This window comes from Ctenopharyngodon idella, chromosome 16 (assembly GCF_019924925.1).
Source record: "Ctenopharyngodon idella isolate HZGC_01 chromosome 16, HZGC01, whole genome shotgun sequence".
NCBI classification, from domain to species: Eukaryota; Metazoa; Chordata; class Actinopteri; order Cypriniformes; family Xenocyprididae; genus Ctenopharyngodon; species Ctenopharyngodon idella.
The window spans coordinates 30,557,653-30,575,826 of record NC_067235.1 but is presented as its reverse complement, the minus strand read 5'-3'; the positions used below and the strand labels follow the sequence as shown (position 1 = coordinate 30,575,826).

The 18,174-nt window shown below is 35.9% G+C and overlaps 1 protein-coding gene across 4 annotated transcripts in view; it reads right to left on the bottom strand.

Annotated features, from left to right (window-relative positions):
* LOC127497179 (thrombospondin type-1 domain-containing protein 7A) overlaps positions 1 to 18,174 on the bottom strand; it is a 139,365-nt gene that overhangs the window by 44,612 nt on the left and 76,579 nt on the right. For all 4 annotated transcript variants that reach the window (XR_007925471.1, XR_007925472.1, XM_051865478.1 and 1 more), the window contains 2 exons: positions 16,476 to 16,670; positions 5,811 to 6,042 (listed from right to left, as the gene is read on the bottom strand). Coding sequence is in view for 2 of the 4 variants with exons in the window: in XM_051865478.1 (XP_051721438.1) it covers positions 5,811 to 6,042; positions 16,476 to 16,670 (427 nt within the window). In the remaining 2 variants the exon portion in view is untranslated. The remainder of the gene's footprint in view (positions 1 to 5,810; positions 6,043 to 16,475; positions 16,671 to 18,174) is intronic.

The following is an 18,174-nucleotide window of genomic DNA, read 5'->3' as shown; positions in this document are numbered from 1 at the left end:
AGCAACAGATATATAAGGCCGATTTATTCGTAATACCAATAGCAGAAGCGGTAAATCCTGCCAGGGAAACAAATCCAGTTTGGGTGTGCAGGGCTCTCCTGGAGATTGGGTAAATTTCTGACAGCGCATTAGCAATACTTCAAGACAGGCAATGGCTCATTCTCAACTATTTGAATGGCTAAAATGACTATTCTGATCTGCTACAGTTTTTAAGAGTGCAAATTGTTAAACTGCAATATCATATACGGAAATGACTTACTAAAAATTAAACTAAATTGTTGCGAACTGTTATTGTTACAAACAGAAAGGATTAAATTGCAAAAGGGCTTGGTAATGTTCGAGTAGCATAATTTAAAAATAAAAACAGTTCATACATTTAACGGTGAGGAAGAACAAATGCATCGTTCCCTTGCCCTCTCTAAGTTGTCATTTTTTTCAATTAGGATTAACTGTCATAACCGGCAGCATCAAGTGAGGGATCACATTTCCTTGAAGGTTTCACTGAAGTAGCTCATTAGAGTTTCTGGAAAAACTATTATAACACTGTTTGCGCTTCTGTTAATCACTTCTAATAGGATATTCCTTTAAAGTACAACATTTTTGACCTGACAAGTAGTGTGGGCAGAATAAATCATCCAGAAGCTAGTCATGCAAGGACAACTTCTTCTACTTAAATGGAGAAACAAACAAAATATTCAAAATTTTTTCTTCAGCAATTATATTTTGACAACAAAGATTTTTCAAGCAGATCCAGATAATGCATTTGCTCATTCTAGTGTTAGCATTATCTTTATACTATTATTATATAGTATTTATTAATATTTTGAATTAGCTTTTATTTTTATAATTTCAGTTTTGTTTTTTGATTTAGTTTTCAATCAGTTCCCTGTTTTGGTTTGCCTGAGTTCTGTTTGCATGTTTGTTTCCATGGTTTCTGATTAGTTACGCACCTGTTTCTGTTCCAGTTAATTATCTTACCCTGTGTATTTAAGCCCTTACTTTCCTCTGTTCATGGTTCAGTCATGTTTATTTTTGTTATATGTGGTTATGTATACTAATTTCCAGTTATTCTCCTGTGTGTTTGTGTTTGAATCTATTACTAAAGTGGTGGTTGATTATGATTTCACTTAACTTCATTTAACTTTAGTTAGTGTGTATTGTTGCTGTTTGAGCATAAACAACATCTGCGAAGTTACAATGCTCAAAGTTCAATGCAAAGGGAGATATTTTCTTTTAAAGAATTCGCTATTTAACAACAAACAGCTGGTAGGGACTACAACAAGCTTCTTCTGGGTTAGTGACATCACTAACCCTAAAATTTACGTCAACCCTGCCCCCGAGAACATGCAACAAGTGGGGTGAGGCCATGTTGGGCTGCTTTAGAGAAGAGGAAGAGTTGTTGTAGTAGAGTGTTTTTGCCATGCCGTCATTTTATGCCGGACTGCTTCACAAACGAGGGTCAATTCAACGCTGGATTTGCACAAAAGATTAACATGACGCCACATGCTAGTCGATGAGCTGAATCAACTCCACTACATAAATTTATCCACTAACCATTCAGAAACGTCCAGCTGTATTCTAAAAGTTGTAACTTCTTCCTGAGTCTCTTCATCAGTGTCCGACTCCGGTTTGAACACTGTTACTGACAGTCGTCATTTTGGCTGCGTGAGATTCTTCAGCTTTGTTGTTGTTTCTTTTGGAAAGGGGGCCGGGAGCAGCAGCTCATTTGCATTTAAAGGAACACACACAAAAACTGTGTGTTTTTGCTCACACCCAAATAGGGACAAATTTGACAAGCTATAATAAGTGATCTGTGGGGTATTTTGAGCTGAAACTTCACAGACACATTCTGGGGACACCAGAGACTTATATTACATCTTGTAAAAGGAACATTATAGGTCTCATTTAAAGACTGTTGTGTTTACACTCCTTGTGCGCTCATTACAGCCACTAGATACGTTACAACAATAACATCACTGTCTCATTTTAGGGCTGCACGAGTCCAAATGAAATGCACACCTAAAATCAATCAAGTCTAAAAGAACAAAAAGGCATCTGATAGAAACCAAAGCTCTCATGCTGAATAGCGTGTGAAAACTATGCATGTAATATTGAGTGTTATGAAGTCTCCTCCTTCTTGTACCATCACAGTCGTGACACAGTGGCAGCGCACATGCTCTTGACATTTGTTTCCGGCTCATTCTTCACTATATTGTCTAGATAAGTATCATAAAAAGCCTAAAAAAACAACTAACACTGCAGCAGCAGTTGTCAGTTTCTATGAGGCGCATCAAAGGTCCGGGCCCTGAGCTTTAACATCGCTGTCTGTGTGATTGTGAGTTTTTTCTCAATCTGACGCTGTGAGTGACACAAAGTGGCTCAGGGCAGGAAAACCTGCGTAAGCTCTTCCTGCCCCAGACCTGGGCAAAAACACGACATCTGAGCGCAAGTCTAAACAAGATATTCAAAATGAAATGCAGGTCTGAGTGAGGATGTGAATTTTGATTTTGTTATGAGTCACATCAAATGCCTCTAAAGCCACATAAACACTACAACGTTTTGGCATTGACAACTGTCGAAATTTAATTCATTATAACTCATCATTTTATTGCACACTACTCCAAGGTATAGATATGCTTGTCATCATAATCTTTCATCAAAATGTAACAATGGCACCTCTGAATCTCTTACTTTTTCAACTCCAGATTCAACCACATGACTACAATCTGATATATAATGTTCATTTTTCACTATACAAAAATCACATAACAGAAGCCTAAAGGGCCGTTCACACCAAGAATGATAACTATAAAGATAACGATACATTTCTAAAAATCATTCTAAATATACAGTAAAAGAATAGCACCGTCCTCACCACAGTTATAACGATAACGATATAGAAGAACGATATCATGGGATCACTTTCAGAATTACTTTTTTTTTCTAGCTGTTGAACGATAAAACACTGACAGCCAATCAGAATCCATTCTAATTGAAGGGCTCGCACATTTAAAATGGCAGATGACATTGTGGAGAACATTAAATTACCTCAGGTATCCAGTGCTAGTTTCGACAACATTGTCTTTTTTTCTTTGAAGTTGCAGTGAAAAAGACTAGGTGTTGTTTTTATTCCACTATATTGACTAGGTCAGCTAAATTCACTGTTAGATTAGATCGATTACACTAGCTAGATTCACTCGAAACATAGCATGCTGAGGACATCTGCTGGTTAAAGCTGTGTAAATGCAACATGTTCAATGACATGTTGTACATACTTTGAAACTGCAGCGTGCGAGCTTAAAGGGGTCATATAATGCCGCTTTTACAAGCTGTAAAATAAGTCTCTGATGTCCCCAGAATGTGTATGTGAAGTTTTAGCTAAAAAATACCCCACAGATCATTTTTTATAGCATGTTATATTTGTCACTTTTTGAGGATGAGCAAAAACGCTCCGTTTTGTGTGTATCCCTTTAAATGCAAATGAGCTGCTTCTCCTATGAAGAGGGCGGAGTTTCAAGAGCTGGTGTTAGCAGCGCCGATTACCTCACGTAGACTCACTGAAAATGTCAGAAACTGTTCAGCCTTTTATGTTCAAACTGGAGTTGGACAATGATGGAGAGACTCAAGAAGAAGTGACAACATGTAGAATGCAACAGGACGTTTCTGAACGGTTAGTTGATGAATTTATGTAGCTGATGTGGAGTTAACTATCTTAAAGTCATTGATTAGCATATTCTGTCATGATAATCTATAAATCGCTCGTGTGGATCTATTGTAAGATCGTACAGAGCCAGAGAATATATGCTGCATGAAGATAGAACAGGTATAGTTTAGTTTCATTACGGCTATAACTTGTCATGTTGTCATACTGCTTTTATGACATGCTATTGCATTTGTGTTAAGTACTGTATTGCAATAACATGGCCTCACCCACTTTGTTGTGTGTTCTCGGGGGCAGGGTTTATGTAAATTTTAGGGTTAGTGATGTCACCAACCCAGGAAGAAGCTCGTTCTAGTTACTACCAGCCGTTTGGTGTAGTCCTTAAACAGAGATTTCTGTAAAAGAAAATATCTCCCTTTGCATTGAACTTTGAGCGTCGTAACTTTGCAGACGTTGTTTATGCTCGAACAGCAACATTACACACTAACTAAAGTTAAAAAAGTGAAATCGCAATGAACCACCCCTTTAAAATAAACAGTTATCGTTCGTTAGTGTGGACGCAAATATAGTTATCTTTATAGTTATCGTTCTTGGAGTGAACGGGCCTTAACCATAACATTTACAGAGAACAAATGCAATTTCTACCCCATTCTGAACAACAAAAAATGGCTGGAATGTTTAAAGAAAGTATTATTATTAATTTTTTGTAATCCTAAAATTCAACACTATATCAGATTGCACTTTTCACCCTATGCAGTCTAGACTTAAAACACAACGGTCTTTGAAAATTATTATTATTATTATTATTATTATTTGTTGCAATCCTTAAATTCAACACTACATCACATTGCACTTTTCATCATATGCAGTCTAGACTAAAACACAACGGTCTACTCCTTTAAGTGGTTAAAAGCAAGTGGAAAATGCTATATAATAGCTAAGCCACAATTTGTCTTTGCCAAAAACCCTATGCTATTGTTTCCACAAAGGACTGTCAGGAGGACATTGTCTAAGTGGATCAATGATGTATTTTTAGGGGGTTTGTTTGTGCTAAGCCTCAAGAGGCCCCTCATCTAGTGGTGATTAAATTGCATTAAAGAATCAAGCCCTCTTAATTACTGCTATTATCATCAATAGGAAATTAGGCAGTCTGAAAATGACTGTGCTAATTAGCCTGTTTGTGACTCCATGTTTATTCAGCTTTCCGCAGCCTCGTCTGTCTGCAGTGGAATGATAGGGTTTGTGAGCACGCAGACATCTGTAGAGCAATTACAATCTGCCACTCAAACACAAGCAACGCATCTTCTTCTGACGAATCCTCCATCACCACCAACTTGAGGTAAGATCCACTCCATATGTGCTTACATCATTATAAAAGATGTTAATATTGCAACATAAAATGGCCAAAATTAAGATTACATTTATGTCATGAATTGTCTCATGAATATGTCCATGTCAAATTTCACCCCAAGTCAAAAGTAGTACAGCAAAAGAAATTATACTATTTTTAGGACCATTCCAGGACCAAGATTTCTTGCATTGTGAAATGTAAATGTATAAATTAATATATATATATATATTATGGTACTACTGAATATTATTGCACTGCCTTTAAGCTGATTTAAAATTTAGAAAAAAAATTTATGTTATATTTTATGCTACTGTATTATTTTATGGGAATCACAAAAAAAAGTAAAATGTCAATAATGGGAATTTGGAAGTAAATGTATCATAAAAGCAATGGCACAAAAATATACCATACATACACACACGTATATATACACGTGTATATATGATATGTGTATATATGTATATATATATATATATATATATATATATATACACACACACATACACACACACACACTGTATATATATATTATGAGCCATTATGAGCACATTAACATATGACTGCCCATTTTTACATATCAACAGCATTCAGTATTCTGAAACTTAGCCCATCTATTACAACAACTTTGCAAAAAGGAAGTTGCTGAAGGATCGTGCAATGCCAACTATACTGGACCCAACAGCAAATCACACCTGTAAGCATTGTCACTCATTTCAAATGCAAACAGGTGAGCCAATCATATAAGAGGTCATTTACACACAGAATTCTTCAGAGAATGGAAAACAAAAAAAATCTTACTTTTTGGGTGGCACCTGTCCGACATTGACCTTTACGCAGATGACCTTGCGCGTTTGCACGCCCATTGTGCAGGTGGACTTGTCTGCGCTGGAGGAGGTATTGAGGGTGGATGTGGTGGTGTCCTCCACGCACTGTCCCCAGGGGCCCGTCTGCCAGTGATACACGATGCAAGGATGCTCATTACAGTTCCGCACCTCCTGTAGGGCGCTGGTGTTCGGACAGCTGGAACCTCCTGCAAGAGTGTGAAGACATGCATTAGGTCTGACACGTGTCTACACCAGACGTGTCGGGCGTCTTGTCACGCTACGACAGCTTGAGGTTCTTCACACTAGAAGCGTTGAAGCAGCATGTCAACTCAGGAGAAGACTTCAGCTACAGTAAAATGAAAGTGAAGTCCATTGAAAATAACAAAAAAACAACCAGACATACACCATCCTTCTATAAGATAAATCTCTTATGCTCATCAATGCATTTATTTGATCAAAAATACAGTTAAAACAGCAATATTGTGAAATATTAATACAATTTCTAAATAACAGCTACAGCAGCTACATAAATTTATCCACTAACCATTCAGAGACGTCTAGATTCATTCTAAAAGTTGTAACTTCTTCCTGAGTCTCTCCATCAGTGTCGACTCCGGTTTGAACAATGTAAGGCTGAACACCGTTACTGACAATCATCATTTTGGCTGTGTGAGATTTTCCAGCTTTGTTGTTGTTGAGCAACCGAAGCATGAGCTGTTAAAGCTCCACCCTCTTCTTGAGAGCAGCAGCTCATTTGCATTTAAAGGGACACACACAAAAACTGTTTTTTCTCACACCCAAATAGGGGCAAATTTGACAAGCTTTAATAAATTATCTTTGGGGTATTTTGAGCTGAAACTTCACAGGCACATTCTGGGGACACCAGAGACTTATATTAAATCTTGTAAAAGGGGCATAATAGGTCCCTTTAAAAAAGTGAAATGTTTTCAGTTCAAATATTCACAGCTTAAATATACAGTACAATCATGTTGAATTTCAGCCCCCTAAAAATGCAAGCCCTGAAAATACAATGTATTAAAATGCAAGCACTGTTAATGCAATGCATTTTTTATATTAGTGCAATTCAACATGCTTTTTTGACCCCAAACCGTGAACAATAGTGTATATTAAAATCTTTGCATAGGTTATTTTAGTACAGCAAATGCATACGAAGACCTTATTTATTACATGTTTTTTTTTTCTTTCTAGCTTGCATCCTTTGGAGCGAGACAGGTCAAGTGTTCATTTTCTCAAATCTCAACATAACAGCAACGTCTCCAGTTGCTTAAACTTGTTCTAAATTGATTTAGACGAAACACTCCACATAATTGCCGCCTCCTAATTCCTCACAAGTGGCAGAAAGTCGATGCAGTCGGTGGAGAGCGGCGCGGTGTGTCTAAATAATTGCTGACATTTACAGGTTTGCAGATGACAGAGCAGCCCAGTGGGCCTGTGAATCAAAGCAAGAGCGTTACGAGAGGAAGTGAGCGCATACGACTGCCTGCTTTAACTTTATAACATGCACAGTATTAAAGTTATTGGCTTTGACTGTCAGATCCATTACATTGGTGATTATTATGTTTCCATTGGGCAAGGGTAATAATAGGGTTTTTCACACTATGGGCCAGATTTACGAACAGCTTAACCTCTTTTGGCATTGAAAAACTACTAAAAAAAATGGCCTGTCAGGATTTACTAAAAACACACAGTGAGAAATTAGCACTGAAAAGGCATGGACACAGTTATTTTTGTGGTTGACCACAAATTATTGCATTTGCAGGAGTTTCCCTTTCAGACGCAATATTTATGGGAGGAGAGTATTTACAGTAAATGAATAAAGCAACATGATTTACTAAGGTTTGAACTAGTCAGTTTACTAGTATTTGCGGCATTATTTAACACCCCAAAAAAGCATGTCTTTAAGCCACTTTGCGCCTAAGTTGTTAGATCACACGCACCTGATTATCATCGGCTTTGCTTGTTTGTGACTCTACAAAAATTTGCGCTGCTCTTTGCTATTTTGGAAATTATCTGGCTGTGATCTTTAAAGGATTAGATCCCTTCAGAATGAAAATTTCCTGATAATTTATTTACCCCATGTCATCCAAGATGTTTATGTCTTTCTTTCTTCAGTCGAAAAGGAATTAAGGTTTTTGAGGAAAACATTCCAGGATTTTGGACTTCACTGGGGTTCAACGGGTTTAAGGTCCAAATTGCAGTTGCAAAGAGCTCTACACGATCCCAGACGAGGAATAAGGGTCTTATCTAGTGAAACAATCGGTCATTTTCTAAAAAAAATAAAAGTTTATATACTTTTTAACCACAAAAGCTCGTCTTGCACTGCTCTGTGATGTGCCACGCATTACATAATCACGTTGGAAAGGTCACGCTTGACGTAGGCGGAAGTACCGCGGTAGGGCGAAAAATTCCATCTCATTTTCTCCTCCAACTTCAAAATCGTCTGACATCGTTGTTTTACCTTTTTTTTTGTAAAGGCCGGCTTAGTTTTTGCAAGTTCACTTTGTAAACACTTGCTCGGTACTTCCGCCTACGTCACGCGTAACCTTTCCCACGTGATTACGTAATGCCTGGCACATCGCAGAGCTAGTGCAAGATGAGCATTTGTGGTTAAAAATGATATAAATATGTATTATTTTTTTAGAATATGACCAATCGTTTGGCTAGACAAGACTTGTTCCCCGTCTGGGATCATGTAGAGCCCTTTGAAGCTGCACTGAAACTGACATTTGGACCTTCAACCCGTTGAACCCCAGTGAAGTCCACTATATGGAGAAAAATCCTGGAATGTTTTCCTCAAAAACCTGAATTCCTTTACACATCATGGATGGCATGGGGGTGAGTAAATTATCAGGAAATTTGAATTCTGAAGTGAACTAATCCTTAAATGTCCGCATTGTCAGTAAATCACCTGTAGAACTTTATGGGATTGTTGGCTCATGCTAATTTGCCCTATTTAGTAAATCTGGCTCTATTTTTACTGTTTAACCCTGGGTAAGCAATGTTTCTTGTCATCCTGAACCCTGAATTGTGATGGCAAAAGTTACATGGGTGATTCTTCAGTTCAAGGCACGTTTGACACTTTAAAAAAATTCATATTTCTTCAAATGATGTTTAATCTGTGTTAAAACATTTATCACGTCCTGGAATAAAGATCTGATAGTGGCTTTGATGAGCTTTCAAGAATAATGTGGTATCATATGAGATTGTCTGTGATCGTGATGACATTTCTCACATTTTGGAGAAAAAGTTACAGTATGTAAGCTTTAAACTTTCTAAAATAGCAAAAGAGATAGCAGTCAATAACTTTTAATTTGTTAAAACAGTTTCTCTAAATTATAATTCTCTAAGCGGTTTTGTAATGACACCTAATTTTTAATGTCACGAAAAAGGAGTCACTTCTCATTTTCATCATAACTAAATATAACCTTCTTTGGAAAAACAAGTTTGTTTTCTGAGACAGTAAAGGATTGAAAGTATGTATTTTTCTTATAAAAGCATTTAGAAAAAGTATAAAAATAAAGATGATAGAGGCTAATTTAACCTTTCAAAAGCAGGAAAACTTTATTAGAGTGAATAAAACTAAATACTTTCAGAGATACTATAATCTAGAATGCAAAAAAGAGTATTTTTCTGCAATAATAATAATAATAATTTTAATGGACTGAAGAATCACCCACACAAGCTATGGAATCAATGCAGTTTAGAAACAGACAACCAATCATAAACTGCCTCAGTGGTTAGCTCATAAAATATTCATGAACTCCTTATAGCTGCAGTAAGTAAAACTGTTCAGCATCCGAAGTAAACTCCTAAATCAATGATATTAAACTCATAAATATGCAAATAAGAATGTAAGCCAGGGTTTACAAATGTACAGCGTGAAACCTTGTTGACTGCTACCGTTAATTATAACCCAAGGTAAAGTATAAACAAAAACCCAGGGTTAAGAATGAACAAACTGAAGTGTGAAAAGCTCAAATTAATTTTTGTGGTCTTCCCACAGGAACACGTTTGTGTCTCTATGAAGCTTGACTATGCAGCGTTGTGAACGCCTCCACAGAATCTTGATGTTGAGCCCTTTAGAAGATGTTCTGCAATCAAAGAAAGCACACTCACTGGTTTATTTCTGTGGGTGTTTCTAATGAATTGATTTCCTGAAATGACATCTCATGATCAGGTTTTAAGCCAGAAACATACACAACGTAAAGTACATAGAGTAATGCTGGTACATAATATGCATTTTTGTGCTACTTTGGCACTAACCTCAAAGCAAACACAGAACAGAAATAAAACACTAGTTAGTAATGGTCTGAAAAGAAGGTAACAAATTATAGAATTTTGAATATATGTTAAAATGCTTAAACATTTGATTGTTGATAAAAAATAATATAAAAGGGATAGTTCACCCAAAAATGACAATTCTGTCATCATTTACTCAAGAATGTGTGTAACCAAACAGTTGATGGGCCTCAATGACTTCCATAGTATTTTTTTTTTTTTCCATACTATGGAAGTCAATGGGGTCTATTAACTGTTTGGTTACTCATATTCTTCAAAATATCTTCTTTTGTCTTCAACAGAAGAAAGAAAACTCCTACAGGATTGGAACAATTTGAGGGCGAGTAAATGACAGAATTTTTATTTTTGTTTGTTTTAGTTTACATGTGTTTAAATGGCTCGTATAAAATAAAATAAATCAAAATAAAATAAAACAAAACCCAAAGAAGGAATTTTGTCCACCTTACAGCACTGCTTCAAATGCCTTGACCATTAAATTGGGTATGTAATTATTCAAGTAGCTAGATAAAAACATGTCAACTTCAACTAACTCACTAACTTAAAGGGTTAGCGAGTTAGTTGAAAATTTTGTCATTATTTACTCACTTTCATGTTGTTCTAAACCTGTAAGACTTTCATCTTTGGAACGCAAATGAGTATCTTTTTGATAAAATTGTAGCAATTTCTGTCACTCCATTGACAGCTACACAACTACCACTTTGACACTACAAAAAGTTCATAAAGAGATCATAAAACTAATCCATATGAATTGAGCGGTTTAGTCCAAATTTTCTGAAGAGATATAATCGCTTTATATGATGAACAGATTTAATTTAGGCTTTTATTCACATATAAACATTTATCAGCGAACATAAACAGAAGCTCAACCGAACCTGCTTAATTCACGAGAACAAACCTCTTGCAGAAGCTCAAATGTACTGCGTAACATGAGAATGAACCTCATTGGTTCTTGCTGAAGTTCAAACGTGCTGCGTAACATGAGAATGAACCTCATTGGTTCTTGCTGAAGTTCAAACGTGCTGCGTAACACAAGAATGAACCTCATTGGTTCTTTCAGAAGCTCAAACGTGCTGCGTAACATGAGAATGAACCTCATTGGTTCTTTCAGAAGCTCAAACGTGCTGCGTAACACGAGAATGAACCTCATTGGTTCTTGCTGAAGTTCAAACGTGCTGCGTAACACGAGAATGAACCTCATTGGTTCTTTCAGAAGCTCAAACGTGCTGCGTAACATGAGAATGAACCTCATTGGTTCTTTCAGAAGCTCAAACGTGCTGCGTAACACGAGAATAAACCTCACTGGTTCTTGCAGAAGCTCAAACGTGCTGCATAACACGAGAATGAACCTCAATGGTTCTTGCAGAAGCACAAACATGCTGCGTAACAAGAGAATGAACCTCACTGGTTCTCACACGTCAAGCAAACATGCTTGAGCTTCTATTTACCACAACTGATGTGTAAGTTGATCAATGTTTATATGTGAATAAAAGCCTAAATTCAATCTGTTCATCATATAAAGTGATCGAGTCTCTTCAGAAAACTAAACTAAGCTGCTCAATTCATATGGATTAGTTTTATAATCTCTTTAAGAACTTTTTGAAGTGTCACAGTGGTGGTTATGTAGCTGTCAATGGAGGGACAGAAAGCTCTCAGATTTTATCAAAAATATCTTAATTTGTGTTCCGAAGATGAATGAAAGTCTTACGGGTTTGGAACGACATAGGGTGAGTAAATACTGAGAGAATTTTCAATTTTGGGTGAACTAACCCTGTAAGATAAAAATGTTGCTCCACCATGACGGTTTTTGACCTGAAAAACTGGCCATAGAAGAAAGCAGTTTACACTAATGTAGTAATGCAGTGTGGCAACACTGAGAATATGATGTGTACACTGCGCTAGGAACTGCATTGTGAATGCTCTGAATTTTAGAACTCAACAATGTGTAAGTTTGCATAAGTGTTTGCATTCATGTACTTCTGTAGAGTATGTTTCAGGCCTTTTGCAATGTGCTACAGCAGTTTCATAAGAGACCCAGAGGACTATATTTTGTTTTCCTGTTTACAGTATGAGTTTCATCACTATGCTGACTTCACAAATGGACTCTCAAGGACATGCATTATGTATAAGGTCTTGCTGCATGAACTGCTGCATTTGGCATCTCACGTCAGACGTCAAGCAGATGTCTTGAACAGAAAACATGGTGAATATACTCATCGTCAGATAAATCTATCTGCCTCCCAAAGGCCATCGCTCAACTGAAAGCAGTTACTTTAGTGGAAAATGGTGCTCAAAGCAAATTCATTCAAGTGAAAGATATCACTTTCTTCATTTATATTCTTTGGGGGTGTAACATTAAACTTGTGAAAACAAGACTAAGAATTTAAGGGCTCTTTCTAGCTCTATAACACAATCTCCGAAAACACATCTAAATCTACTGTACACACTGCACTCTACAGATGAAAAGAAATCAAATGTACCATAGAGTTCAGGAAACTTTGGAACCCTCGTAAGACCTTGAGATGAAGCAAAAGTTATGAGCATCTTTGTATTTTTCTTTAAGGGAGTAAATATTTCAGGAACTACTCGACTAGTACAAAGTAAATGTTTTAACATTACACACATTTGAGTGATGGTAAAACAATCAACAGAGACTCAGAGTTCACTTCAAACCATGCAAACAAATCTAAGATGACTTCTACAGGAAACTACTATACAGGCCATAAAAACATGAGGTGTTTTGACGTGTTACCCTCCATAACTGTAATCCATGCCACTACCATTGACGTCACTGTAGAGAAAGCATAGCGATAATTGGATATAGACTGAAATGACAAATGAGAGGAAAACAGAAAAAAATGCATAATTTTTAACTCTATAAAGTCTGCTGTATCATATTTAATACTCAAATCTATAAGGACTCTAAATGATCAACATGATCAATATTTTGCTAAAATCATGTTACAATGTATCAAATATGATCCTTTTGAGGAGTGTTTATTTGTTCATCTCTCAATCATCATTGCTTTCCATTGTATTACTGTATATGTAAAAACTACAGAGCTTTGATCATAAAATGAAGCATTTAATATCATCTTATTAAGACATATTAATGGCAGACATAGAGTGATGACTGATATTTATATGCAGTTTACTGAAGTTGTCTCTCATACTGTTATAAAAATCTCATTGACATTAAAGCTATCAAATTATATTTTTTTTCCCATATCTCCAAACTGAGGTGTTTTTTCCTCCTCAAGTGTGAGCTCCATATTCTCACTATATCATACTATATAAACCTTAAAAGTATTAATAAACTGTTCCATTTAAAAAAAAAGGCCTTTTTGACTGTATCTTAAGTCAGATTTTACAGGGTTAAAAACATTCAATCAAATATTCAGAACCTTTTTTTTTTTTAACCCTTCCTCCTCCATTCTGGCATATAACTCCTGCTTAAATCATTAGTTCACTTCAGAATTAAAATTTCCGGTAACACTTTAGTATAGGGAACACATACAAACTATTAACTACAACTTTTCCCTCAATAAACTGCTAATTTACTGCTTATTAATAGTTAGTAAGATAGTTGTTAAGTTTAGGTATTGGGTAGGATTAAGAATGTAGAATAAGGTCATGCAGAATAAGGCATTAATATGTGCTTTATAAGTACTAATAAATACCCAATATTCTAGTAATATGCATGCTAATAAGCAGCTAGTTAAAAGACCCTAAAATAAAGTGTTACCAAATTTCCTCATAATTTACTCACCCCCATGTTATCCAAGATATTTATGTCTTTCTTTCTTCAGTTGAAAAGAAATTAAGGTTTTTGAGGAAAACATTCCAGGATTTTCTCCATATAGTGGACTTCACTGGGGTTCAACGGGTTGAAGGTCCAAATGTCAGTTTCAGTGCAGCTTCAAAGAGCTCTACACGATCCCAGATGAGGAATAAGGGTCTTATCTAGCAAACGATCGGTCATTTTCTAAAAAAAATTAAAATGTATATACAGTACTTTTTAAACAAAAATGATGGTCTTGCAGTGCTCTGCGATGCGCCACGCATTACGTAATCACATTGGAAAGGTCACGTAGGCGGAAGTACCGATCCAGTGTTTACAAAGTGAACATGCAAAGACTAAGTCAAACGTCCTTTACAAAAAAAGGTAAAACAACAATGTCAGATGATTTTAAAGTTGGAGGAGAAAATGAGATGGAGTTTTTCGCCATACCGCGGTACTTCCGCCTATGATGTGATTACGCAATGCGTGGCGCATCGCAGAGCAGTGCAAGATGAGCATTTGTAGTTAAAAAGTATATATATATATATATTTTTTTTTTTGTGAAAATGACCGATCGTTTCTCTAGATAAGACCCTTATTCCTCGTTTGGGATCGTGTAGAGCTCTTTGAAGCTGCACTGAAACTGACATTTGGACCTTCAACCCGTTGTACTCCAGTAATCTATAGAGAAAAATCCTGGAATGTTTTCCTCAAAAACTTTAATTTCTTTGTGACTGAAGAAAGAAAGACATAAACATCTTGGATGACATGGGGATGAGAAAATTATCAGGAAATTTTAATTCTGAAGTGAACTAATCCTTTAAGCAATCAGATTTGTTGAATTTTATTCTGAAATACATCAGATTACAGAAGTAAAATGGGTTGTAAACTGTGTTTGACTGACTTGAACACCATCTACCTCAGTGGCTCACTCATGTAAACTGACACTAAACCTTGCTGGAACAGATAAAGTGGATTTAAGAGTTTTGGAACACTGATTCGCGGTGATGTCACAGCACATCGCTGCGAGAGCGAGGAGCCATCCATCAGAATCTCAGACGGTTTTAGGTTGAGAAATTCTGCCCTTGTGTGAGTCTTTCCTTGACAGTCTCCTGTCAGCTTTTTAAGGCTAATCTCATGCACTACAGACCATAGAAAATCACAAGTTTTTTGCATGTCATCTTGTCACAGTGGCCCAGAAAAGTAATTAGACACTTAAGTCACACTTTAAAATGTATGAAGGTCATTGTATCAGATACAAAATATCCCTGAACATGGCATACGCAAATATATAATGCTGGGACTTTACTCAGAACTAACTTCACTTTTCTGAGCCATATTTGCATGTTCAACTAATATTCCATTTACCATATACTTTTTGTCTTCTTTATTTATGATTTCAAACCTATTAAACATCTTTTGTGAAATATTTAGCTTGTAAAGTTTCATTACGATAAATGCTGTTTACTCTAATGTAAATGACATTTTTATAGCATTACTTAAGTGTCCAAATACTTTTTGGAGCCACTGTATATTAAGCCTTAATATTAAGTTTCTCTTTAAGTATAATTAAAACAAAAACAAATGCTCTGTTCCTAACGATAGTGAACTGTCTATTTAGACAGTATTTTATAGCATCATAGGGATCATTTAGCTGGCTTCAAAGATAAATTTTGGCCAAATTTAAAGATACAATGTGTAAATTTTAGCGGCATCTAGCGGTGAGGTTGTGAACTGCAACTAACGGCGCGCACCCCTCCCTTTCGGAGAAGCTACGGTGGCCGTCTGGCCGACACAAGACAAAGATGTCGTCATCTGAGACAGCAGAGAATAGCCTGTGTGAAGCAATGAGTTTTCTTCTTACTTCTAACAAAGAACGATCTCTGCTTCTAATAAACCAGACGACTACTACTACTACTTTGTGCGTATTCAACGTAGTGACGATGCAAGCTGCCTCTAAAAACACGAACGATTTAGAAGAACAACAACATAGTGACTAAACACGCTCTGTAGAGTGTCCATTTAGGGCTGCTGTAGAAACATGTCGGCGCATAATGGCGACTTGACATGGAGGGGGGACCCGCGGTGTTTGAGATAGAAATGGCTCATTCTAAGGTAATAAAAACATAACGGTTCATTGTGTAAGGTCTTTATACACCACTGAAAACATAGTTATGTATATTATATTGCATTTCTGTCAATAGATCCTCCTAAAATTTTACACATTGCACCTTTAAGGCATTATTGCACATATCCTTTGTGGTGAAGGCAATAAATAATAGGCAATAAATCAAATTTGGTGGAGAAAGCAAGAAAATCAATTTTTATCAATTTTACTGGGTATAATATGGGTATAATATGTCACAGTTTACTTTATTTTGCTATCCTCACTTACATAAATGAACTATAGTGTACTAGTAAAAATATATAAAAAATATCTGAGTAATTTTTGGTTTGACTGTATATATATATATATTTATTGAGTGAGTTTAGCACTGCTGAAATGAGAACATGCAAGTACCCATGTAATATCTTCTGTACCTTCTCCTGCATTGTAAGCCAGAATGGCTCTGGTTCTCATCTGCTTGCCCTCGGCGGTTTTGCTGGAGCAGGTCTGGGAGCAGGTGGACCATTCAGTCCAGAGACTGAGAGCACAGTCTTTAGGGCAGGGAACCATACAGGGCACAGATGCAGGGTAGACCTCATCCGCACACATCTCCCTCTCCACCTCTGTACCTGAAGCACAAAACATGGTATCATAAACGTGGGGTTACAATATGTTTCAAATTCATTAAGTACCATTCATCTAGTGCCTCCAGTTAATAGTTGACCTTTGCACGGGTGAAAATGTTTTTTAACATTACTGTATTGTAGATTTCAGCACGGCTGCAATCTTGTATTGGCAAATCATTATCCAGAAATAGTTCAATGACATTATGGTATTAAATTGGCTTCATGACATTACCTTGAATATTTTTACTGTGGATGCTGTAAAAACTATACAGTTTTGAAACTATACAGGAATTTAAGCTAAATTGTTAAACAGTATTTAAAAATAAATACAGTTTTCCAGGGGGTCTTGACCAATTTCCACTTCCACAAATTCATAATTTATGTTATCGTAACATCTGGTGTAAGTGGATTTGACCTCACACATAGGTTTCATACAGCAGAAGCACAAGTAACATGTCAAGCACAAGAAAATCAAGCCTATTTTTAAACCTTTTTAGATTTAGATTTAGATTAGACATTTCCCCCCATGATACCCATTGTAATGCAATTAAATCTGATTACTGTAATGCAAAAAAATAAAAAGATATTATTTAATTTGGTAACACTTTAGTATAGGGAACACATATAAACTATTAACTACGACTTTTCCCTCAATAAACTCCTAATTTACTGCTTATTAATAGTTAGTAAGGTAGTTGTTAAGTTTAGGTATTGGGTAGGATTAAGAATGTAGAATATGGTCATGCAGAATAAGACATTAATATGTGCTTAATAATTACTAATAAATAGCCAATATTCTAGTAATATGCATGCTAATAAGCAACAAGTTAAAATGCCCTAAAATAAAGTGTTACCTTTAATTCTTATTTATTCATTCATCAAGGTAGTATTTGTTGTATTACCTTTAATTCATGCTTATTAAAATACTAAGTAATAATGAATTATTATAATGAAATATTAAATTAAATTGATTTTAAAAATATTAAAATATTAAATTGAACATTAATTACACTAATACAAATATATTCAATATTAAAAATATAAAAATATCATATACTGGAGTATATAATATAATAATATTGTCACATAATACAGTAAATAAAAACACCAATGAGAATCACCATCGAGAATAACGGGAGCTACAAAAAACATCCAGATGCATTATGGTAATGAAAATTTGGGCATAAAATGTACTTAACTGTCATTAAAAGGCAAATTATGTTAATGTACCTAAAATTAGGCAACATTTTCTTTATGCAAAATATGATTCACTCAAACAAGCTTTTAATGCATTTCAAAACAATCTGTTGTCCTATTTTGAAACCGTGCCATCCTAAAAACAGTAGAAAGCAATCATACAGATGGTTCTGAGGGACAGGCAAAAACAAAACATGTGCAATTGTCAGCATGTTCGTGTTTGGCAGCATTCATTACCACGCACAGGCTCTCTCAAGGGTTCTTATCATATCTTTTACTTTGAGCCAAATATGATGAGTATCAGCTTGGT